The 25,871-nt window shown below is 42.9% G+C and overlaps 1 protein-coding gene across 12 annotated transcripts in view; it reads left to right on the top strand.

Annotated features, from left to right (window-relative positions):
* Positions 1-25,871, top strand: part of RAPGEF1 (Rap guanine nucleotide exchange factor 1) — an 83,164-nt gene that overhangs the window by 12,866 nt on the left and 44,427 nt on the right. For all 12 annotated transcript variants that reach the window (XM_072936829.1, XM_072936827.1, XM_072936823.1 and 9 more), the window contains exons 2-3: positions 19,306-19,445; positions 23,759-23,937. In XM_072936829.1, the coding sequence (XP_072792930.1) occupies positions 19,306-19,445; positions 23,759-23,937 (319 nt within the window). The remainder of the gene's footprint in view (positions 1-19,305; positions 19,446-23,758; positions 23,938-25,871) is intronic.

The following is a 25,871-nucleotide window of genomic DNA, read 5'->3' as shown; positions in this document are numbered from 1 at the left end:
TTCTTGAACTATTTTCAGATTGGTTATGTGTTTACTGATCTTTCACCTTTGCAAAGGTAACTTGTGTGTTTGCCTGTCCTTGACTGGAAAGGTTGCAGAAAACAAAACTGAAACTCATTACTAAGTTAAGGACTATTATGAGCAAGCTATGTCAATAAAAGCCATCATTTTGTGTGGCTGTGCAGCTTTTCTAATTACTCCAGCGAGACTCTCTTTACAAATGCTTTTGTATTTTGTCTGTTGACTCATCCATCTCAACACTCACAGTAACATTTCAGTACTGTCTTATAAAGCCAGTGATTGAAACAAGGCTGTTCTTGGGCTGGTTCATCAACAGATGCAATTAATACAATGATGTTTGTTTTGACACCCTGGCTCACTGGCAGCATTGTAAGCAGCATTGCTATGCGAGGAGCTCGCTGTGGTTGAGGACTCCGTGTACAAGCAGCTCACTCAATATTTGTATTCAGCTTAAAGTCAACACTGAAAGAGTTTCAGACCTCTCCTAAGCTGGCAAACAGGCTCACTGGTGCTACCAGTGATGTTAACAAAAGGGCAAATCATAATCTGCAGCACTTCTAATTTATTTGCAGTCTTATAAAACGCTGGGTTTTCATTCTGTCGGAGGACACCAGAAGTATAAAAGGAAAGCTCAGAGGGATTTTCTCCTTGTGCAAGTCTGGGAAGGTGGTGAAGGAAATACAATTTGGACTGAGATATTTATTCTTTCAATAGAACAATGTCAGTCCCAGACCAGTGCTTCTCAGATGTGTTTTACCCTGGGAACTTGTGTAAAATGTCTTCCTTTTCAGCTATTTCATTTTTAGCTGTATACAGGGTGTAACCATTGTTTAAGGGAGTGTCCTTGTCATGGAGCCAGTTGGTATCTAAAGCCTATCATGAATTGTTTTAAAGAGAGTATGATTTTCTATACTGAGATATATTGATGACTATTTTTCAGGGCAGGAAGTACCTGCTGACTCCAGCAGTTGCCAGAACAGCTGTTCATTATGAGTAAGCCACAGAAAACAATCTCGTGAAAGCCCTAATATGTCTAGGAAGCAGCTCGAGTTTAAATGATCAGTCTAGTTAAGCTGTATGAAGAACTGCTTTCGTATTTTCACTTGCCTGGAATTTTATATTGGGAAAAAATATTCTGGTTCTTAGGGTGTCAAAGTCTGTAGGACAGTTTACAGAGAGGTATTTAACTTCAGGCTAGTTAATATTTGTTAAGGCTTGTCTGGACACTCCCCAGACTCTTGCTCCAGGGTACAAATTTAATTGATTTATTCCATGTTGAGTTAATGCAGCAGTTTTTGTTTCTGCAGGTAGGCATCTCTGCTGGCTGCATGGCTTTGAGCATTCTCTGGTGTTGTAGCACCCTGTGACCTAGCCTGGGTTTCTGCCAGGACCTGTGTTAGGCCAGACACTCACTGGAAATGCAAGTGATGAGCAAGTTGGGACTTCTTTTGTTATATTCTCTGGTTTTAATCACGGAGCTGACTTCTGATGGGATTATATATAGATTTCCATAGATTTCCACCAAAAGATTTGTTTTGAATTAATGAACGTTTTTGTGAATTTCTGTAGTTGACCTTATCTAGAAAAAGAAATTGTGATTTTGGTCCAGAGCCCTCTGATCAGTACCAGGTGTGAGCAGCCGGCTCCAGAGGGCTCATCCAGGGCATGGGAGGTTGTAGCAGCACTGCTGACCTTTGGCTCACGGAAAAAACAATGGGCAAGGAGTGCAGTGCTCCAGATGTGAACCTGTCTGGAAGCTGAGTGTGCAGAGATAAGCTGCTGATGGGAAAAACCCTCTCCCCTGCAGCTTCTTCATTATCCAAGTGACCCCAGTGTCATAGCTCAGCTTCTGAGATACCTCCAGCCCGAGTTCAATCACTTCCTTCATTCTCCATTTGAGCTCTGGGTTTGGATTACTCTTCATTTTGCTCTGTCTTTTGTTGTCTTTGATGCCAGGATATGATTTCCTCTCTGCCAGCTCTCCCTCCCCTTTGTTCCTCTTAGTTTGCAGGTTTTTTGGATGGTGACACTCATGTTGCTCGTAGTGCATCCTCTGTGTCACAAGGTTTTGACTCAGCAGTGTTGTCCTGGAGATGTACAGGGATGTGCCAGCAAGCAATGGTACATGTGTCACAGCAAAAGAACATCCTTGCACATCTTGCCCAAGCAGCAGAGCTCCTCTTGCTGCTCAGTGTGATTCTGGGTGATGGCTCATGAGAGTGGTAACAATGGGAAGTGTGGGATGTTCCGGCTTATTTTGAGATCAAGATTTCATTTCCCTTGCAATAATTTCATGAATCAAAAAGGAAAATGTGTAATGCTTAGTGTTCACCTAGAGCTTTACACTTTTAGAGCATTGTGCAGACATTTCTTCTGTACCTCTGACTTCATGATGGTTGGTGATGGAAAGTTGGAAAGAACAGTGAGTACAACTCCTGCCCTCCTTTCATTTTATGCTGTGTCTCCACGTGGTGCTGTGGTCAAATGATCTCTGCTTCTCCAGGAGCTTCTGTGGGCTTTTCAGTCATCACTGGAGCTGTGTAGCCTGTGAGTGGGTTGTTAGGTCATGCTTTTAGGGATGTCACTAGGTAGTGAGAGACGTAGTGCTGTGTAGTGGTGACATCTCTCTGCGTGGGAAGATCCAGGTGATGCATGCACAGATCATGCCACCTAGAGGAATGGAGCTGGCAAGCCTGCAGCCATTGCTGTGCTGCCCAAATTTTGGTGGTTGTTCCAGTGACTGTGTCGAGACCTTCTCCAAGCCATGCCCTTTGTGGCCTCACCTCACAGTCGCTCGTGAAGTCAAGTGAGATAAGGTTCCTTCACAGGCAGCTCTCCATCAACTCAACAAACACTTCTCAGCTTTTTACATGAGACAGCTTTTCCCAATTTAGCCTCCTAAATGTTGATCCTCATCTTTCCCAATGGTTCAAGAACCTGAAATTAAGTGGATCTCACTTTGTATTCCCCAGGAATTAGGGTGAGGAATCTAGCACAAGGTGTGATTTGATGGGATAACATTCTCCAAGCTCTCTGCTTTTTTTGGCTTGTATGTTGCAATTTCTTTTGTGGGAGGCTGCTAAATTTCCCAGAAGATTATCCTAATTTCCAGAGTCTCAAAGTCTGAATTGTAATTAAGCACTTAATTTGATGAGGGCTTTTAGATGTCTTGCTAGTCTACTGGCAGCTTGGGGAAATACTTCCATCTTCTTCCCAGCTTCCCTTGCATAAGTTCAAGCTCAGAAAGCTGGGATATATTTAGAACTGGTAGAACTGCCAGCCAGGCCTCAGAAAATTGCTCCAAATCTCTGCTTTCTGGGTAAAAGAAAGCCAAATTCAAAAGAAGACTGGCTTTTCTGAAGAAGTTGGGGTGATGACAATTTATCAGTAACAAATGGGCAGTGGGGAATTTTAATAATACATTTTATTGCCTGCAATTGCATTGAGTTCCCTATTGCCACAAATGGCAGTAATCAGGACATCCAACAGGGAAGCAATTACTTTATTTCTTGATCATCCAGACAGTCAGTGAGTTGTGTTACAAGATAAGCACATGGTTTGACCAGAGGGTGTCACCTCTTTGGGAATGAATTTTCTTTTTGACCCACTTTAGTCTAATACGTGGTACAGTAAGGTCAAGGCCAGTGACTTGGGCTTACAGGATTTAATACACAGACAATAATGACTGAGTAGAGTCTTTTTCTTCTGTGTTGTTTGAGGTTAGGGCTTCTAGATTAAGTTTCTATCTTCTGCTAAAGTTTCTGTCTACTGTTTTACTTAAACATCCTTTCTCCCCCCTCTCTCCTGTGCTTCAATTTCTATGCCTAAAATCTCTGGAACAATCTTGAAGCTTTTATTCTGCTGTGCCTTTGAACTGACCCCCATGTATTTTCATCAAGACATTAGGATGGCCTTCCCATTTCCTTTTATTCTTAGTTGAAATTTTCCTGTTACGGGAATACTAAAAAAAAAAAAAAAAAAAAAGAAAAAAAAAAAAAAAACTGAATTACAGTTAGTCATATGTTAAAATAACCAGACTAAAGCCAGCAGGAAGAGCATCCTCTCAGTGTCAGTGGATGAGGCAGTGTCCATGGGTTGGAATGAGATGATCCCTTCCAACCCAAAGCATCCCATGTTGCCTGTGGATGGATCTCTTGCCTGTATTGACCACTGGTGCATTTAACAGCCCCGTTCTGTGTCTCTCTCCATTTTTGCTGATAACTTTCTGGCCTCCAGGCTACTGACAGCTGTTGTCCACTTGCTGCTAATTAAGAAAGCAGCGTGAGCGATGGGAATGTGGATTGGAGAGATTGAACCCCCCTCTCCACAGCCAAGCGTTTCAACCTGATTAAAGAGTGGAGCGGCCTCTTTTTTCCTGCTGTCTCTCTGCAATAGCCTGGTTTTTATCAGAGCTCCCAGGTCAGGTGCTCTCTGTGGCTCTGGAGTTTTTAGATCCCGTAACAATGGGCAGAGTCGGAACAGATTTGCCGTTCAAAGATGGGAATGTGTGAAATCTGAGCCACTATAAAGCCGCATCTTTAGCATGCAAAGCGTTGTGTACGTCTGTGCTCTTACTCAGAAATTCAAATGTAGGTCGTGTTTTTTAAATAAAGTGACACATACTACGTTGAAAATTTCCAGCTAGCTGTTGGAATCAAGATAATTTTGAATTAACAGCACTTAAGTGGATGGGCCAATGATTTCAAAGATTTTCTTTCTTTGTTTAAGGATTTCTCCTTGTTTGCTTTGTTTCCTTGTTTTGGTTTTCCTTGTTTTGCATCAAGTCCCAGCGGGAGACCTTTTGTGTGATACAGTAATGCTGGGATTTTTATGATCCAGCAAGAGAATGGGCTTGAACTCTGAAATTCTCTTCCTGGCCTGTGCCTCTGTGGAGGAAAAATGATTGACTGAGGTTAATATAATACAAGATTGTTGTGTTAGTACACAACCAGGAGGTGTCAATTCAAGTAAGAGTGGTGGTAATTTGGCAGAAGAAGCCTCCTGTAACACTGATGCTCTCTGGAGCTGTTTACCCCCAGGAATATTATGACTCTCTGTATTTCAGATTATACCTCCAAAATTCAATCTGAATTCTTACTGTGGTAAGTGGACTCTGTATAGCCCTGCATAGCCCCTAGCAAGCTTTCAAATCCATGTGATTTGCTCTTTTTTTCTGGAATTTAATTTCTCTTCTTCCTTGTGATTGTTCTAATGTTTGACTGTTACCTTTTACCCTGCAGTTTAATGTTTTTTGATGTTTTTTGGAGGTTCTCTTTAAAAGCACTATGTAAATATAGGTGTAAAATGTTTATTTAAATAAATAAAGAAATCACTGACATGGCTCCTTAGGTGTGTGAAAATCCTTTAATAAGCCATTTCTGCCACAGTGTAATTGAACAGTAGGAACATGTCTAGGGAGAGGAGGATGTTCTTTGATTGTACCTATTGGTGTTCACCTTATTATGCCCATGATCACTTTGTGAAAGGAGCCTTGGAGCATGTGACTTCAGCTTTTGTAATAAAGAAGTGTCTTATATTTGTTTGAAGTTGAACAAGAGCTACTTTACCAGTGTTATCCTATATTCACTAAACACTTATAATATTAAAGTAGTAGGAAATGCAAAGTGTGGTGTGCTCCTAACGAGCTGAACTAGGCAGAGTCTTTGGGATCTGGGTGATCCAGGGTGTGAAAATGCCATAATCTCCTTGGGCAGCTTTTTGTTTTCACATGAAGAGAGCAGATGCTGACACGCTGAAAACAGAAGAGAAATCCTATCAGTAGATTGGCCCTGAGTCCCCTAGCTGTAGTCTGTAAATACAGTGATTTATGGGTATTAGAGATGAAAACAATGTTTCTTTCTTTCCTCCAAGCAAAACATTATTTCCAAATAGATCATCTCATTATTGGACTCTGGTTTGGCTAGTAATTTTATAAAATAAACCTAGTAGCCTTAATTTTAGAAAATTAATGGGTTGATTTCTCTACTACTGAGCATTTATGGAGGCTCCAAATCCCTGTCTGTCTTGCTGTGGGAGGTAATTAAGAATATGGAGGACCAGTTTCTTGGTTTGAAATACTGAAAATGACTGTAAGCATTCATGTTGTTACGTCTGGAGAGCTTGTTAAGGGTGGTGAGGTTGGTTCTGCTGGGTCATTTGCTGTGAGCATTGGTCATTTCTTTCACAGTAACCTGCTCATTGCTTGGGCAGCTTTGCCAAACTCTTTGCTGTGTGCTGCCTGTGACTGGCAGCATGTTTCAAGCCCATTACAGAAATACTATGTGGCTTCAGGATCACAATTATTCCATTTGTCCTTTAAAGCTGCTCCTGGTGACTTCAGGAGTTGAGCTGCCATCACCCAGGTAGGTCATCTGCCAATGGTGATATGTTTTTGCATCTGTTCTGTGTGAGCTTTTTATGTCACTGATGCTGTCACCTGCTCTGAATTTTTGCCATGAATTTCTGGCTTGTAAAATAAAAAACCATCACAGGGTCAGTTTGGAGGCACAGAGATGGCAGTTTTCTCATTAAAGGGGCAAAAGTAACATTCTGCAAATTTCTGTGTGCAAACCAGCTGGCAGTTTGGTGCTAGGTCAGGCTTTGTTTAGACTATGGATCAAATGTAAGCCTAGAGCTTTGCTGCTGGGTCTGGAGCTGACTTTCCCTGCCCTGAGTTCCTGAATGACAAAGTATTTCAGTGGAGCTGGCACTTCTTCGTTGGGTTGTTTTGCAAATGCAGACCCAGTTCTTAACAGGAGAGCACAAAACAGGGATTTCTGCTTTACAATGGAAAATGTTGAGGTTATGTCCTGATTTCTTATAACACAGGAGTGTCCTTTAAATAAAAAAAAATGACAGTTCATATAAGAAAAATCTCTTCCTTTGAGGTTTGTTATCTACTTCTGTTCAACAAAGCTTGACTTTATCTTTGAGAAACAACTTCCCATATATATGAGGACTATCTCTAAATATTGCCCTTTTGCCTTTTAATTAGCTAAATTTATTCTGCAAGTAGACAGTCATATTCCAAAATAAAACTATGTAGGGAGATAATTGGGAATAATACATGGGAGTTTCCAACTTTCACCTTGATTTAAGCTACCTTTCCAGGATGGACAAGCCCCCTCATTATAAAGTCTGAGCTGCAGGGTTCTTGTGGTTTTGAATGTTGCCTGTTTTATTATGATAAATTCTGGTGTGTTACAGTTTGAAGTGATTTCCCTAAAAGTAGATTTGTACAATTGCCAGAAAACCAGCTCAGCTCTTCACCTGCTCTGCTTTCTGCCAAAAATAGCAAATTTACTTGACTGTACTTGAAGAAGTATTTTTTATATATTTTAAAATTCTCTATTTTTATAAGTGATTTGAATCCCTGTTGAAAGTACCTTCTGTGAGGGCCGTCTTTCAAAGTTCCCATATGGGTTCAGTTTCATAATTATGGTTGTGACTGCTATATATAGTGTTGGTTTCTTATCAAATAGCAGCAATCAAGCCTTGAGAGGTGTTTTATACCCATGGCTGGTGTGTTATACCAGGACAGACATGGAAATGGTACTGGTTAAAGTCATACAAAGCTGCAGGAGCCTTTTGCTGATGGACTTAGAAATTTCAATACATTTTAATTAAGCAGCTTTTCCCAAACCTACCACCTTTTTCAAATTTTGTTTCAGCCATATTCCAGTTCTGCACTCTTTGCAGTAGATACAAAAGTGGCTCTCAGGTTAATGAGGAATGAGGGCACACTGAGTGTCTTCAGACTTCTGGCTGTAGAGTTGCCAAAAATGAAGCAGGAGAGCTCTCTTCCATCTGTCATTCCTCTACAGAAATCAGCAGTTTAGAAGTGGATGTAGCTGAGAGTTTATTTGCTGAGCTTCAAAGTTCATGAGTATACAGAGGAGAAAAAAGGCAAAATGTATGTTTGTTTGGGGAGGGAGGCAATGTGAGTTTGCTGTGTAAATTTGTAAACACGGTAGAAAGGACAGGGAAGTTTCCTGGAAACATGTGCTAAAATAAATGAAGTCCAAGCTCAGATTGCAAATCTTGTGAAGTCGTGCAGGGCGTTGTGGGAGAGTGGTCCTTGTGTGGAGCAGATGTTCCTGGAGGTCCTGCAGTCAATGACTGCAGTGTCTGATTCCCCTTAGCCCCTTCCTCACAACACAAGGTTGTTTCCACTGAGCAGAAAAGGAAAAAAAAAATTCTTTTTTACTACACTGACACAAAGCTCAGTGCTAGATTCTTATACTGCAAAGTGATGTTAATAAATATGGATCATGTATACGAAGTCAGTTCTGTGCTTGCGACATTATAGGTGGTTGTTTTGTACTTGAAGGATGGTTTATAGTGTAATTTTTTGTACTTACTGGCTGGATCCTGGTGTAGACTCAAAATGCAGTTGGGGTGAAGCTTTTGTGGGCAGGTTGTGCATTACCAGTTGGTAATAGTGATCCCAGAAGATCTGGGAGGTGTTCACCCTTCCAGTAACAGTACCACAGGTATTTCTATAAACATCTCTTGATGTCTCTCTGAACCCAGCTGTGTGACATACTGAATGCACTGCACAAATCACTGGGTTATTGCCTGTTTTTCACAGTGAAGGAGCATAAAGTTAATCACAGTGAAGCTTTGACAGGGCACCAGGCTCAGCCTGACCGACGGTTCGTGCTCTCCGGAGGCTGTGGAGCACAGCCTGGCCTGACCCTGCACCACATGGCTCCAGGCCTTGTGGAGCTGAAGTTTCCTGTTACAAACTGGCTGCTGTTTTCCAAACAGACCTCCTAAAGCTCCAAAGTATTGCTCAACAGACCACAAACTGGAATTAGTATTGATTCACCTTTCAGGGCTGATGGCAGGATCGCCACAGAGTCGCACGTTGTGTTGCACAGACTTAAATAGCTTTGGCAGTTGTGGGTTTGCTGTTTTGTCAAAACCAAATTAAATAGAAATACAAAATTATTTCTTATTTATAGAATCCCAGGGTCTCTCTACCACAGAATCTGGGCACTGACTTTTAAAACATGTTATTTTTCTTGGAGTGGGTCATGGTCTTTCAAAGCATTCATGTGTCTTCCTGGTCAAGATCTCACTTTTGATACCCAATGCCATGCCCTGAATGGGATGGGATATGATCAGGAAATGGGATGTTGGTAAAAACATTGCTGAAGTAGCTATTAATTCACCAAGATTTATTCTGTGATAAGAGAATAGTTTCAGCAAGATTGTAAAGAGATGCTGAGATAAGGTTCTGCTTTGGTTTTGGTGAAATCCAGCCTGAGTTGGGTTCCCTTTGGCTGTTGGGTTGTTGTGTATGAGTGTGGAAGGTATTTCTTCTTGAAATTCAGGCCAGCTTCCAGTGTGAGCAAACTGAAAGTTCATCGAAAAATTGAAACTGATTCTTAGTAGGGCCCCCTTTTGGGAATTCCCATTAAAGATGACAGTAACTGTTAAATACAGATAGGGCGATACAAGATATGCCAGCAAAGAACGATGTGCCAAAGAAATCAGGCTCAGGTATCCCCTTGTTAAGTGGATTTTCAGACTTGTCACTGCATTAGGCTGAGTAATATTCTGAAGCAGCTGGGGAATAGCAGCTTTTTCCTCAAAATTAAATTAACAAGTAAAATTCTAGTGGCTCTTTTCTGCTACTGAAACCTCAAGTCTTCAGTAGGCTGAGATGAGTAAGCGATGGGATGGATTTCTTCAGGCTTGTTGTTGATGTTTGTACAAATCTGCTGGGGTTTGCTGCTTTAGAAATTCAGTCTTCTGTATCTTTCAAAGTCAGGATCTGCCAAAAAGAGTGGGGAGAGCTGCAGGTGTTGGTGTCAGTATGCCTTTACCTTGAAACCCGTTGTCCGTAGACCAGTGTAACCAGGAGATTCTAATTCAGGCATGAGGACATGGGATAAAATAGAAAGCTGCCACAAATAATTGTTTACTGTTAAAGTAACTTTAATGTTTACGTGCAGTGGAGTGAAAGACAGACATCCCACTTAGACTCCCTCAGGTACTTCATGTTTCCTGCCATGGTGGTGTAGGGATATGCTAATCCTACAGCTAAGGAAGGGAAGAGGGATCTCCCTCCTGGGCTGCTCAGTTCAGTTAACATCTCGGTTTCCCCTTGCTGGAGGCACTGATGTTTCAAATCATGCTTATAGAAGACTAATATTTTCTCCTGCCTGTAGGCAGGCAATAAAGCTGGTGGTTTGGTTGCAGATCCTACCAGGTATAGAACGAGTATGGAATTGAGGAGATGGCCTGCAGCTCCTTAACCCTTTGCGGAACAGCACAACAATAATGTCAGAGCAGCTTCTGACCTGATTACATCAGAAATTTCACACCTGCGGTGCTGCTGTATCGCTTCACACACACACTTGTCTGGGTGTGTGGAGATAGAGAGCTGCTCCTTTGGGGCAACAGGAGAGCAGTACTTCAAAGTTGAGGGATTTGCATAGCCCTCCTGTGATGCCTTGTTTTATTGAGTAAGCAATATTAGGGAAGTTTACACTGGTATTGCAGTGCCTCTAGGAGATAGTGCTGGCTTGGTTCCTGAAATTCATTTTTCTCTCTCGTGCAGAGATGTGAGCCCCCAGCATGGTGCACTGGAGTTGTGCAGACATGTTTAATCTTACTGAAGTGAATATCTGCTTTTCAGCATCTGAGCCCTGAGGATACAGCGCTAGTCAGAACAGTGAGAAATGAGGCTCCTGTGTGGAGCAGTTAGCTCATCTCAGTTAGGACATGCATGGAAAAGAGCTTACATCACACTTTCACCTGGACTGCTGCCCTTGATCTGTGGCACTTGCTAAAGAAGGAAGTAAAACTGAGCATGTTTAAGCAAATGCTTTCCATGTTTTCAATCTTATTTCTTGTGCTCAGCTCGGATGGGTGTGGGCGGTGGCTTTTGGGCAGGGTATAAGGTTCCTCCCAAGCCTACTAGAAAAGAGGGGTTATCTTTGCCATTCAGACTGAATGTGCAAAGAGTCTGTAATCAGAGGTCAAAAATAAAGATGACTATAATTAGCAATGTCCAAAGCAACTGGAAATTGTGTCAGGCAGATCTGAGTCAGCTTCTCTTTTTTTTTTCCATTGCCTGATGAATGAGAGCAGAGGTTACTCTCCAAGGATGAAAGAGGGCTGAGTTTTTCCCATTCAGAGCCGGTGCTGTGGGGCAGACAAGAAGCCAAGGCTTCACTTACAACCTTGTCCGTCGGCTGTTGAACCTGTGGCCAGGTTGTCAGCAATTAGGCTTTTCCCTAAAGCATCTGAAATAATGCCTTTCTGCTTGGTGGCCTGCCAAGTGCCTGTGACGACATCCTGTCACCTTGGAGATGAATAAACAGCTTCAGCAACATTGGGTTATAATCTTTCAGCTCTGACTTTCAAAGCTGACGGCCGCAAGACTGAAACCCAAGCCCAGCAAAGGTTTTTTGGGAAGAACTTAAACGGGCTTGAGAGAATGAGAGGAGGGGAGAAGGAGTTGAAGCAGAGCTCGGTGATGAGGCTTTTGCTTGGCCATGGCAGTGGTGTCAATGGAACAGATGAGCTTTGGCTCCCGCAGCCCGGAGTGACTCAGGTGCTGCGCACGCACTTGTGCCTGCAGGGCTTTATTTTTAGATGGCTGAATCACTGTCATGACCATATCCTCCAGAAGCTGCTAGACAAGTGGGGATGCCCACGGACCCCATATTAAGTCATGTTTGGTGAACAGGGAAATTCAGCAGATTCCCTCTCAACCGTTGCAATTTCTGTGTTAGGAGCCGTTTGCTGAGGTAATTCAGATGCTATGCCTGGTAGCTGGATTATTTTCTTCATTTAAAACAAAATGTTTAGTTAACATCCTTGGTGGCTTTCATGGGTAGAACAGGGTGAGCAAGGACCACATTGTTCAGTTGGCGTAGGAGGCCACTTGAGTCTCTTGTTGTTCTAGTGCTGTTGGCACTGGGGGAGTTGCAAGTCATGTTACCAGTGTTGTAATCCCATCAGTTCTCTGGGGCTTGCAGGGCTGTGCAAAATCAGTTCTTAGATGGGAAATTACCAGAGACTCGCCAGATGCTGCACAAAGGTTTGCTGGTGATTGCTGGTGTTTCTGCTTGGGGGTTGATATGGCACCAGTCTGCTGGAGCAGCTTTTGATAAAACACAGCAGAAGTTCTGTCTGCTGCTTATCAATACATTCCAGTATCTTGTTCAAAAAGAAATCTCAAAGCCAGCTTTGGTGTGCTGCAGGAAACTGAACTTGGGTAGCAGTTTTACTTCCTTAAATCTCTCCTTATTTGATTTATTTTAGCTTTTTGCCTTTTTATTTTCTTTTTCCCCCTGTAAAGCAGTTGAATAATACCGCTGCAGTTTTCAGCAGGTAAAGGATTCCTGGTTTATCTGCATACAAGGAGATTTCTCTATTCTGAAATACCAGGCAAAAAGAGGAGTAGAGGGGGATCTGGTCAGCTGTTCTGGACTTCTGCTTACTGGATTGTGTGCATCTTCCTTGCAAACTGAAGATTTGCTTCCAGATAGGATACTGGAAGAAAGAAGAACTGTAGTGCTAATGCACCATAAAATTAACGTTGTTGACTAAGCCAGTCCTTTTGAGTGCAGTTGGGAGACGTGGCTGAATTGATGAGTTACCCTCTCTGCCTTCCAATTCCCTTGCAAACACTGTGAGCTCTTTCCATGTGAGGTTGCTGCAGCTGGAGATCCCTCATTCATGGCTGCTTAGAAAGAAAAAAAAAAATCAAAATAAAAATGTGCTCTCTGACAAATAAAAATGTTTTGCTTCCTCTGGAGGCCCCAGAGGGCGGCATAAAAATAATGAAGCCTGTGAGTCAGTGAGCATTGCCTGGCCAGCTGAGAGGGAACTGAGCCTCCCTTTTCCAGAGAAGTTTGTGTGCTGTCATTGCACATCATTAATGCTCGCTGGTTTATGCTCATTCACTGTAATGTTGCCAGAAAAGAAAAGGGCAGTCGGTCTTTCCGCTCCCAAAAGCTGGCTGCTTCCAAGGTGACGTGATGTTGGAGGAAAAGTTCCTTTAGCACTCGAGAACGATTGTTTGATTCTCAGCTGCCCTTCCTCCATCGTTTTCCTCTAAAACCTGGCGGCTCTCCTAGGAATTGGATTCCCTGGAGAAGGACTTGGAGCAGCTTACAAACAGCTCCACCTAAGGTACAAAGGTTAGGGTGGGCAAACTTCCTGATTGACACCGGACCCTCCCTTTTTTTTTTTCCTTTCCAGGTCCCCTACCAGGTCTTTTTTTGTTTCTGCTTTAATTCTCTTGCCTCAGTCTCTGGGGATAATGGCAAAGTTGAGGAAAGAAAACTCACAGAGCTGGGAGTAAGGTCTGAGGCTTTTGAGCACCCATGATGCGTCAGTGATATGCTGATACATTTAAAAGGGACATTTTAATTCTGTTCTGTCACATTCTGTCTTTTCTATACTCAGGATCCCAGTTCATCCTTTTGGGAACACACAGCGTTGCACAAGTGCTGCATATCAGCATTTTTAGGCTTCTAAACATCCTCAGGACTTTGGAGAAAGAGGGTGCGAAAAGTAGCTGAAGGCTGTTTGCAGTGGGATGGGAGAGCTAGCAGCACACTGCAGGTGTGAAAGGGTGGAGAATTTATCTGGGGTCCTCCTCATCTGTTCCTTCAACCCTCCTTGAAACCTCGTGCTTTCTCTCCACCTTCATAGCTACACTTTGGCAGGCTTAAACATTTTGTCACAAGACAGGATTATTAAAATTTATTTTTACAAGTGCCCCTGCAGTTGTTTTCTGTTGCCCACAGCTCACTGGTGAGCATCACACTGTGCCTCCTGTGCCAGTTCTGCAGAGGAACTCTGCTGTTTCCTGCAAAGCTCAAAGGCTTGGATTTTCTGTCAGTCACTGATTTTAATATTTACATTAGAAGAGAGCCCAAAAGCTTTAGCCAGGGCACAGCCCCCAGATCTGTGAGCTTACAGGTATGTAACAGATACAGCCCTTTCCCTAAGGGTGTAAGGAAGATGTAGGGAATTCTAGTAATATTCCTATACAATCTGGGAAGACGTTTGCATTGCAGAATGTTTTGTGATTATTGTGTTAGGCTCGCATGTGCCTGTCTGCCCATCCTGAATCACCTGTTTTCCTGTGTTTCTGAGGGCAGAATTGCATCTGGAGTAGCCCCAGAGCCTCTCGCTGGGTGCTGCATCACAGCACAACATCCTCAGCAGAAAGGTCGTTTTGAAATCTGGCTCGTTATTTTTGCCTTTTGCTTCAGAACCCCTAAAGTCCCTGTCAGCTAGGGTTTAGCTGAAGCCTTGCAACTTGCCTTTTGTCTTCTCAAATGATGGAGCTGAGCCCAAGGGAACAAATGCCATTTTAATGGGCATTGTTGTGTAACTCATTACATAAGTCACTGCTGCCTTCAAAGGACTCGTGGCAAAAGTGGCAGGAGCAGTTGATTAAAAATGTGCGCAATAGCTTCATTATGACATGGGGAGAGATGTCCGCTGATATTTTTAATCTGATAGTTTTTAAATATGTACATCCAGCAGAGACCTAAATGGCCTTTGAAAAAGGAACCATTTGTGGAATAAGATTTTTAGACTCCATTTTGTTCTTTCTCATAAGCTGCAAGGGTCAGGACAAGCTGGAAAATGAACTATAACCCTTTTTTAAGGTTGTGTCCCCTCTAAAGCTGCAGGGTTTTGGTGTCTGAACACACATAGAGTGAGAGAAGATGGAGGGTTTAGTTTTTCAGGTGAAGGAAAGAAAAGGTACTGTAATCTAAAGTTTGTGAGGTTTTAAATAAAAATAAGTCTATTTTCAATTAGTTTTATATGATCCAAGCACTAGACAGGTTGAGCAGCTTGTCCCAGCTGTTGGAGCCCCCCTGCCATGGAACACTGGTGACAAAAACAGGACCAGGAGGTGCAGAAGCAGGCAGGGCATTATTTCCCATTTCTGAAGGTTCCCATGTGCTGGTTACACGAGGCTGGCAAGTGGGACCCAGCAGAGGGAAACTCTGCTGTGACTGAGCTCTGTAAAAGGCTGAACTTTCACTTTGACATTAAAGCAAATAATTTACTACTGGCTTAGGTTGGTGGAATTCACCAGCTTGTGTGTGTTTTGACTTATTCTGGCCTTTAGTTGAACCCAAGTGGAGAGTAACCATTTGACTATGGCAGAGGTGGATGTTGGGCTTTGACTTGCAGGCTTTCTCCTAAGCAGCCTTAGTTTCTTCTCCCACAAGCACATAAGCTGATTTATCTGCCTTCCCTTTTAATCTTAAACCTGCAGTTCTTTCCTCACCAGATTTAGCTTTCTGTTGGCAAACTGGCACCAGCAGCAGCAGTTGCTGGAGCTTGGGGAGCTGGTGGGGAATCAGGTGGCTCTGAGTTGGCCGTGGTCTCCTTAGCCAAGGTGTGCCTGGTCCGAGGGCTGGGGGGATGCTGCAAACCCCTCTGGGCACAGCTGGCAGCAGGGCTGGTTGGAGCAGGGCTGTCAGGTGAGCTCTTGGTGCTGTGTGTGTGGTCAGACCCCAGACACGAGCCTGGGAGCTGAGCAGGGCCCTGACTCAACAGCCACGGTCAGCGGAGCGGGAGCTGCTCTGACAGGGGATGGAATTAGCTATGAAATGTGTGACGTAGTGAAGCTCCCAGGCAGAAATCAAGAAACTCAGATCTCTAATAAAGTCATTTTGAAGGGCTTTATTTTCCAGTTGTGTGCAGCAGCAGAGAGCATCCAGACAGATGAAGTATGAGGGAATGGAAAGTCAGTGGTTCCTTTGAGACGGAAACACTTTGATACAACTTTTTTCTTTCCCCCTTCTAGTTGAAGTCACTTCATTGAGTTTATTACCCTGACTTTTCCCATTCATCTCACAAATATTTGGACACTTCATAGAAGTAAGTATGGGGTACCCTCCTCCAGCACACCAGAGAGGAGAAAGTCACTGCTGAGACTCCAGCTAAACACTGCTGGCTATTCATCAACAAGAGGCGAGGGTAATATGATAGAATAATTTCCAGTGGGCAAGCTCCCAAGCTAAGAACAATCTCAATGCTGTATTAAGGGGTTTGGTTACTGTAGATAGGCAGGAAGGAGCAGAGGGACAGAAGTGGTTTGAGCATTGCCATGGCTGTGTTTTCTGTATGTTATCAAATTATTTAATCTGTAAAGGCATGCTCTGCTGTTTGAACTTTTTAACTGGACAGACACACAGGACATGTAAGATATTTCAATTAGGATATAGTATTAAAAAAATAACTTTTTCAAAGCAGACCCGTGCTGTGGTAACCAGTCTAGGAAGTCTTGCTCATGTGCTCTTTGGAGGAGAGTTTCAGGCTTTGTCTGTAAAAGCTTAGGTCCCTTACACCTGTGAGCTGGAATCCCTTCCTGCTCAAGTGTCACTTCTCTTTTATACCACTTCATCCAGATTCATTACAAAGCAAATTCTGTTTATAATGCTTGAATGATGTATCAGCTTGCAAACTGTAAAGCCCAGTGTGCCGAATAATTCTGTTGGCATTCACTGAACATAATCACAGGAGCTCCACAGCTTGATCCATGAACGGGGGAGAGGCCAAGGGCCGGCAGAGTGATGGAGATGCTGTACCAGAGTCACTGACTCACCCTCTGCTCTGTTTAGACAACTTGCTTCACCTGCTTCCCATCTACAGAGTGAGGTTAAGGCCTGACTGTTTAAGGATGAGAACGATGCGTTTGTAATGTGCTTGGAACAAGAAAAGCGCTATTTTAAGTGCTAAGTGTAATTGAGTGTGAGAGAATATTGGTTTGTGACTCATTTGTTTAACTGCAAATGCATCAGAAACTTGTGAGCAGATGAGAGCTGGAAAGTGCTTGGTGTAGACAGAAAGCCATGGCAGTAAAAAGCTGCATTAATTTGTGATCTTCAAAGCAGGACTTAGCAGGGCTGTTCAAACAGTAACGTTTATTATTTTTGCAAATGTCAGCCGGTTTACTTCACCAGTACTATTTTAAGTAGTTCCTATTCTGCTCCAGCCACTTGCTTCTGTCCTTGCTCTGTGTGTCTATCTCCCCTCAGAGTGTGGCACACAAATGATTTGGTATTTGTTGTAACCAAAGGATAAAAAGAACAAAGGGGTAGTGGTTGGCTGGTGGTGGTAGCGAAGAGGATCTGCTGTCAGCAGAAAAGGAACTTTCTCTGAGGGCAGCTCCTTTTGGGGATTCCTGACCATGCAGACACATTCGTTCAGCCATTCACGTGCTTGCCACATGAAGCTGGGTAGAGATGTCTAGTGGCAAGGAGAAAAGGAAATGTTAATATTTTGAAATCTTTTTGCCTTCCAAATATCTTGTCCCTACAATGCAAACTTATCACCATAGGTGACCAAGGGTTTTGTAGGCACTGAGTGTTTTCTTACTGAGACCTGCAGTTTGGATCTCACTGCAGCCTGTGGAGGAGCCAGACATAATTTGTTGCTGTCACCATTACTACCCTGTAGATTAATTATTGTAATTGTTTGCCAGTTCTCGAAAAATTAATTCAGAGCTATGACTTCTCATGGCAAGCGTGCATATACATGCAAATATGGAAATTCTCATATGGTGTAGGAATAAATACAAATTATTTTCTGGGGAGGAGCTCAAGAGTGTTATCACAGCAGCCAGGAACTCTCTGCAGTGGTGACCTTCAGCACCCTGTGGAGACAGAGAGGTTTTAAAGGTTTGGAGATCCTCTTGTGGATGTAAAGCACTGACGTAAATTGTTGCTAAGTTGGGGTACCAGCTGCTGTAAGTGATTCTTCAGAGGCCAACTGATATGCCTGGATTTATCTGCAGTGGCCAAGGTTTTTAGTGCCTCCCTCCTCAGAGCACTAAACAGGACTTTAGGATACAAAGAAAACCTGGGAAAACATTTACTCCTGTAAGTGGAGAACAGGTCTGCAGCCAGCCCAGATTAGGATCGGTGCTCATGTAGCTTCCATTTGTAGGATGCCTGCAAAATATTGGTCTGGGGGACATACCTAACCAGAGTGCTGGTGGGTGTGCTCACAGAGGGTCAGACCTGCTACCAGGAAACCAGGTTTAAAGGGAGACAGGTTCTTTCCTTGAGCTGTGGTTGGTGGTTTTGAGTACGAGGAGCAGCACTGCTCTGTGGTGTTTAGCTGCTGGGTGCTAGATTTGACTCAGCAGCATTTGCTGTTTGCAATGTGCATGCTAATGAGGTGCTGCAGTGCTGCATGCATGGGGCTTTCCTCTGGACTCATTACAGCCAGTGCAGTTAATGCTCAAAGAACCTAAAAGAAAAATGAAACATACGGCAAAACTGTGTACTTTTCTTGATAATGTAATTAGAGACAAGTTGGGGAACTTCTGCTGAATTATCTGGGTCGCTAGAAAGCAACTCAGACCTTAATTTATTAAAGTGCTCTTTGCTCAAAATACTCTCTAAATTGCTCTCTACAAGACAGCTTAGTTTTATTTAGCCTCATGGTTAAACAGATAAAAATGTATTTCAGCAGTATGTCTGCATACAGTTAAACAGATAAAAATGGTTAAACAGATAAAAATGTATTTCAGCAGTATGTCTGCATACGGCATGATTGCAAACCTTTGAGACTTCTTCTTTTAGGTATTCAAAAAACAATGAAAATACAGTTTTTAAAAGGGCTGAGCACTTCTGCAGTTCAATTCCTTGAAGGATGCCCCGGTATCAAAGGGGTTCCTCTGTTTATTTTCTGGTACACTGGAAGTGAAATCCATCGCAGATGACAAGGGCTGGCATTTTTGTTCAGATTATCCGTGGGGCCACATTCAAAATTGGTGCTGCAGAGAGATCAGCATGAGGCAAGGGCATGACCTGGGATTGTGGCACTGACCCACAGCCAAGGGCTCTGCTCTCCAGAGGGCTGTGGACAGTCACTTCATCCCCTTGACTCAGTTGCTCATCTGCCAAAGAGGCACGATGATTGCCTCCTTTGTAAAGTACTTCAGGACCTTCTGCAGAGAAGTGCTTTGAAGAGGTGTTTTTCCTCGTCCCTCCAAGGCACAGAGCAGTACCAGTCCCACTGTCCCTGCCTCTGCTTTGCAGCGTTCCTGCCTCCAAGGGAAAGCAGGAAATGCTGGTGATATTGTGGTTGAGGAAAACAGGAAATTATGGTGGTGTTGTGGTTTGAAACATAATATAGAACAGTAGTTTATTCGTTTTCTTTATTGTGTTCCACTCAATAAATTTACATGGTGCAAGTGTCTTCCAGATAATGCTGTAACATGTCCCTGGTTTCAACATATTTGCCTTAATCCAGTAATGCTTTTCTCTGTCTTTCTAGATTCTGAGCGTTCCCATCTCTCCTCGTTCACAATGAAGTTGAAGGGCAAGTTTCATTCACCCAAAATAAAGAGAACACCCTCAAAGAAAGGAAAGCAAGCTGACCTGACAGTGAAAACACCAGAGAAGTCAGTGAACAAAGTAAGCAAAGGCCATGTTCTGTTATCCTGATGGTTTCTTGCTTCCTGGCACTCAGTTTATCATAATCTGATGTGTGAATTTGTCCTCTGCATGATTCTGCAGCTCAGGGATCCTCAGGGCCACTTTATGGTTGCCTATAAACAGCACTGTGTAGTATTAAATCAAGATGCGTGCTTCCCTTTGGAGAGCATGATGAGACCTCCTTCCACAAGCATTTAAATATCTCATTATGGAACGTGGTGTATGGCCTGACACATCCTCCCCACATGCACACCCTGTGGGTTATGCTTACAGCTTCCAAAAAGCTGCCTGGTTTTGGGGTGTGATCCTTTTAAAAACCCCAGACCCGGGCCAGCACATCCTTGAAGCAGGTCCAAAGATGTGCTCAATCTCTGATGACACCAGCAGGGAGAGTCACACAGAAGTGTTGGAGCAGCTGCTGATCCAGCACGATGTTCCTCAGCCCAAATGTACTCCAGGTCCTCTAAGAAATGAGGTCACAAACTGATCTGTGTTATCTCCTCTCCCGTTGTGGCCTGATTATGGAGCTGGAGACTTTTCTCTGTGACAACAGCGTTGCAGTCAGTTTTCAAGTACAAATGGAAGCCAGAAGTTAAGAACAGTTGAGGTTGTTTTGGATAATTAAACATCATTCTCAGCTGTTCAAAGTCTCATCCAGTGTGCAGCGCCAGACATGCAGAATTTTTCAGATTATTTCTGCTGAGAGTTGTTGTGGAGTTACTGAGAGCAGCCAGCAAGATAAAGTTTTCTTAGGCTTTGTGAATTGCTTAACACCCAGAGAAGTCTCTGCAGCCTTCCTCACCCTATTCTGCTCCATCAGGTAGAAGATAATGAAGGTTTCTTTTTTCCCCAGGAGGCTGTGGAAATGCTTTCTAGGGAGCCAAACACCTTTCACTGCTGAGTGCTATTTAAAAATAAAATTTAAAAAACCCCAGAACAACAGTGAGAGTACTCCTTGAAGGCTTTTAATTCCAATGATGTTTCAGGATGGTATCTTAAGATAATTTAGTGACCTTCTTTTAAATTGATGTGTGACCACATTAAATACATTAGAAAATGAAGAGCCTTTTTCAAAATGTGGTCTATAGCAAATGCATGTTAATAATAGATGAAGTCTTTGCTGTTCTATTTTTCCCCTAAAAACAGTGCAAGAGGATTTACTAATAAGCCATGCTGGACATTAAAATAATTTTTTATTGTACAGATTGGGAATTTTTTAATTGGAAAACAAAACACTTGAATTTTTTTTATTACTGTACATGATTGTACATCTGCATTCATTTTTATACTGAGAAATATTGTTGATTTCTGGCTCATTCCTTACCTATTTTAATAGCTATTGCCCAACTAATCAATTAGTTGGATGTAGTCAGCTCATTTGCTTTAGTGGAGGGAGTGGGAAGAGGATGTGCCTGGATTGTCGCCAGGTTTTCTCACTGGAACAGACATCAGTTGACAAATGGGAGATCTTCTGTCAGAAGGCTCACTTGGTAAACCAAATACCATCCTTTTCTCCCTCTTAAGCATTTAAGATGCTATTTTTGTGCTCTTGAAGTAGATAATCACCGTAGAGCAGAAATAGCAATACTAAAAATTAATGTAAAATCACGATGTGTAAGCTGAAGGATATGCTCAGCTCATGCAAACATCATCATCTCCTGTTCCCCTTTATGTCTGGAAGGGGGCAACATTGGGGGTGTTCTTTTCACAACCTCCTTTAGTCCCCTGAACCCTGTCTGTGATTCTTACCCTGCTGTAGGACTAGGAGTGTCCTTCAGTGTTATATACAGACTTATGATAGGTTTTACACTGCCAAAATTTAAGGAAAAAGAGGATGATTCCAGCTTTTGTAATTGGGTGTATTCTGTACAGCTCACTGTGACCCTTCTGGGTCGGCTGTGTCTCATACATGATGCATTTGCAATTTGAATATTAATGGAAAATTTCAGAAATCATCCAAGAATATCTGTATTTGTCAGGCAGGGAGTGGAGAGGAGATGCTGTTTTGCCTGAGTTGTAAGTTTTTCCCATTTAATGCCTAAAAGAGATATGGGTGGCTGCCCCATCCCTGGAAGTGTTCCAGGACAGGTTGGACAGGGCTTGGAGCAGTCTGGTCTGGTGGAAGTTGTGGTAAGGGGATAAAAACGAGATGAGATTTAAGGTCCCTTCCAACCCAAACCATTCCATGGTTCTGTGCACACCTACATATGATGCCTTTGGGCCTTGGGAGAGGATTCTTTACAAAGTGCTCCTGGGGAATGTCGCCCAAAGGACTAGCAGGGGGAAAAAAAAAAAAAAAACCAAAAAACCCAAAAACAAACAAACAAAAAAAAAAAACCAAAAAAAACCCAAAAAAAACCACCAAAAAAAACCCCTAAAACCCACCCAAAAAAAGTGTTGTGTCCCAGCCAGTGTCCGGATTCACATCCCTTGGTGTGCTCAGCGGAAGGATTTGTGTTTCCAGTTGTCATTCTCAGCCCTGAACTCTGTCAGGCCCATCCCTTCTGTGCACCAGGAGAGTGTTTAAGCTATTAAGTCACAAGCCTTTCTAAAGGAAACAGTTGTTGAATGAAACCCATAAACAGCCATGGGAGCAGGAACTGCAGTCCGCATTTTTTCACTTCTGTTGGAGAGCTTTGACTGCTGGACCATGGTCCTGCTTACCCAGGGAATTTACAGACTCTCTGATCCCCAAATTGTGTGGCATTTCATATGAAGTGCAAAACCTTGGAAGAGGCTGAGGTTCTCCATAGATTGATGGTTGGACTCAATGATCCTGGAGGTGATTTCTGACCTAAATGTTTTTAAGATTCTGTATCCTGGAATAACCTCTGCAGTGGTGAGGCCACATCCCTGCAAAATGGGAAATGTCATTTTTTATCCCGGTGAGTTGCCAGGATGCTCCTCAGCAAGGGAGTTCAGGGCACTGTGGGCTGTAGAGCAGAACTTGAGGTTCCTGGCAAGAAGTGTTGTCCAAAGGGGAAGCAGCAGCAGATTTTGGGCACTGCCCAGATGAGATGGAAAATGACAGGGTGGTTTGCAGTTCTTGGATTGGGACTTAGACTTCTGAAGTTGGAGCTAGATGGAACTTGGGATTCTAACCCTTTTATGCAACTGGCCCCAAATTACTAACCAGTGCTTCCTATAAATTGTTCTTCCTAAAACCTTTTGGGCTGCTGGTCTGATTTTGCAGAAAAGCAACAGTTTGACAGCTGACAAGAATATGGGGAGCACACAATGCCCATAGGTCATTAATTCCTGAAGCTGAATTTACTGAGGAGATAATGGATGAAATCTGACTCTGCTAAGCTCTCTGCTCCTTTTCTAGCAGTGTTCAGTAGTTAATTTAAATCTCATTTAGAAACTACTTGTGGCATTAAAAGTCCTCCAGGCATACTGTTGTAAACTTTTAAGAAATATCACAGTCCAAAATGCCATTTAGGTATCATGTATCACTTCTGAATTTCCTCCTCTTGTGTTTGTGGTGGCACAGGAATTAGTGACCACAACTCAGCTTTATTCCAGTGACTTGTTCCCTTCTGCAACATTCATTCACCAATGCCAAAACTTAGCTTTTACAGTTGGCCCTGGTGGAAATTGTGTGAGTTCTCTTGTTCCAACAGCATCACAAAATGATTCAGGTTAGAGGCTCATCAGAGTGGAGTTTATTTGGGTGTTTTCATGTATTTTACAAGGACATGTAGCAATTGCACAAGAGGTGTTGCCTTTAAATTGGCAGAGGGCAGGGTTTAGGTTAGATATTAGGAAGAAATTCTTCCCTGTGAGGGTGGTTGGGCCCTGGCACAGGTTGCTCAGAGCAATTTTGGCTGCCCCATCCCTGGAAGTGTCCCAGGCCAGGTTGGATGGGGTTTGGACAGCCTGGGATGGTGAAAGGTGTTCCTGCCATGGAAGGGGGTAGAGTTGGGCTTTAGGATCCCTTCCAACCAAACCATTCTGTGAAATGGTTTTTCTGTCCCAGTGTAGGGTATGGGTTTCAAAGCAGTGTCCTTGATGTCATCAGTGGTGCTAATCTTAGCCTAAAACTGATCAAGATCAGCCTTCAATTTGGAATGCAGGTAATTCTGAAGGCTAAAGTGAGGGTGTAATCTTGCTCTGACTATTCCTTTGAAAGACTAGTAATTCAATTTAAAAGTGTTTGTGGTAGAAGGGGGTTTTTGCACTCCTCCTGGAGCACACCTCAGTGTCACCAAACTTTGGGTTTGTTAAAGGAACTCTGCCCTTAAAAATACTGAATATTTAACATATCTCTCCTTTTCTTCCCTCCTCTTCAGAATGTATCGTGGCTAGAGGAAAAGGAGAAGGAAGTTGTCAGTGCCTTGCGCTACTTTAAGACTATTGTGGACAAAATGGCAATTGATAACAAAGTGCTGGAGATGCTGCCAGGCTCAGCAAGTAAAGTGCTGGAAGCCATCCTGCCCTTGGTGCAAACTGACCCACGCATCCAGCAAAGGTGAGTTTCCTTCTTGGGTTCTGGGACCATGACAGGCCAACAGGCTCCTGCTTTATCTGAGGAGCCACATCACAGGAGAAGCTGGTGAAGTGGCTGCTGTTTTTACTAATTACGTGGTGGTTTTCAGACATCATTTAAAAGCAGATTCCCTGCTGTGAAAGAAGCTCATGCTGTGGAAAGATAAAGCAAATCAGGCTGCTTTCAGAGTGGAGGAAGGGATGGTTCTTAGCATAAACTTGGAAATTAATTGTTTTCTAGAGGGAGATTCTCTTCAGATGCTATTCCTGTTTCTGCAGTCCATGGTGGTATCCTAAAAGCTAACAAATCAATAGCTTCACCTGAAAAAGGAGTTTATCTTCAGAGTAATCCTTTTCTGTGCTCATTTTATCCACCCTGATATTACAGAAGTCTGAGCCTGCACTCTTAACTGCTTTTTTTGGATTTTGCTGGATCAGATACAGAAGTAAATAGATGTACTTCAGCAGATTAACCAGTCCAAGTTCATTCCTGCCTCACTCAACAGATTATTGTTTTATGTTTTAACAGATTATGTGTATTACGTTTTTACCAGTTAGGCAGTGGGTTTGAAGCCAGGAAAGAAGTAGAAATTTGGCAAAGCCAAGCTCAGCATGGTTTGTAAGAATTTGTGGTGTTGCCAAGCCACAGAGATATTGTTGGTGTTCATCCCATGGATGCTGGAGCAATTGATTCGAAACAGAAAACAAACAAACATTGTTGAATAATACTGAAAGAGCAAAGTTAACACAGAGAAAATCACAGAACTAAGCAGAGAAATGCAGGTGTTTGGTTCCTGAAGTCCTGCCAGTTTTTGTGCTGTTCCTGTTTGTTTCTCATTAAATATCTCCAAATTTTTTTTTTTTCTTTCAAGATGCTTATTTCAGTGCTGGCACAGGGAAGGTTTATAATGTAGTTGGGGTAGCACTGGGTGCCAAATACTTTGCAAACAGAGATGCTCAGTTGTGTTTGGCCGCAGTGCTGAGGCCAGGGCTGCTTCTGGCAAAAGGAAGGAGGAAATGGATAAGTATCACACCTGTGGCTGGGACAGGTAAGATCCAGTTGAGGCTGGATCTGTTGAACCATAGTGAGCAAATCTGTTAAAATGGGAATATCCTCTACCCAGTGATAAGTCTCTCTTTCTAGAAACACTGTGCATTAAAGAACAGATCCCATGTCCATGCCCTGCTTTGCTTAGCCTCTCAAAAAAACCAGATGGGGATCTGGCTTTCTCAAAAAGCCATGCCCTGCTCTCCCTACCTGTGTACTTCAGTGGCAGGACACAAAGGGCTGACTCTGATGGCAAGAAAAGTGAGCAAGACTTGTGTCAGTTACAAAGAAAGCCCTACAAATATTGTTGGACTTCTTTTTACTTTAAGGGAAGCATTTGCAACAAGGAAAAAAGTAATTAAATCTTGCACAAAATGGGCTTTCAATTACTGCCTCCTTAGAAGGAAGCAGACTGAAGATTAATGGCAAAGAAATCAAAGCCTTAGAAAGAGATGGGGTAGGGCCCTGCTTAGGAACTATCTCCTACCAAGCTAATTTCATTTCAAATGAGAACAAATGGCAAACAGCAAACCTTAAAAAAACCCCAAACAACCAAACAATCGAGTCCTTGCCATTGTTTGTATTCCCTGGTTGAAACTTGACAGTAGTTCTTTCCCCAGTCCTGCAAAGCTCATTCACCTAAATAAACTCATTGGAGCTCGTGGGCTTGATTCTTTTCTCACAGATAATGAAGTTACTGGAGTTAAGCCAATGCAGAATGGATACCAGAGAGAAATGGGAGGATTTGGAACAACTTGTATCAGTAATGATTGCAAGATTACACCTTCTCTTATCTGTTTATGGTTTTGATGCAGTTTGAAATTGATTTAACGTGACAAAGAATTGCTGAAGCATTGCCATCGGCAGAG

The sequence above is a fragment of the Taeniopygia guttata genome, chromosome 17, assembly GCF_048771995.1.
Source record: "Taeniopygia guttata chromosome 17, bTaeGut7.mat, whole genome shotgun sequence".
NCBI lineage: Eukaryota > Metazoa > Chordata > Aves > Passeriformes > Estrildidae > Taeniopygia > Taeniopygia guttata.
Note: the sequence above shows the minus strand (reverse complement) of the source record. Positions and strands in the feature narration are given on the sequence as shown.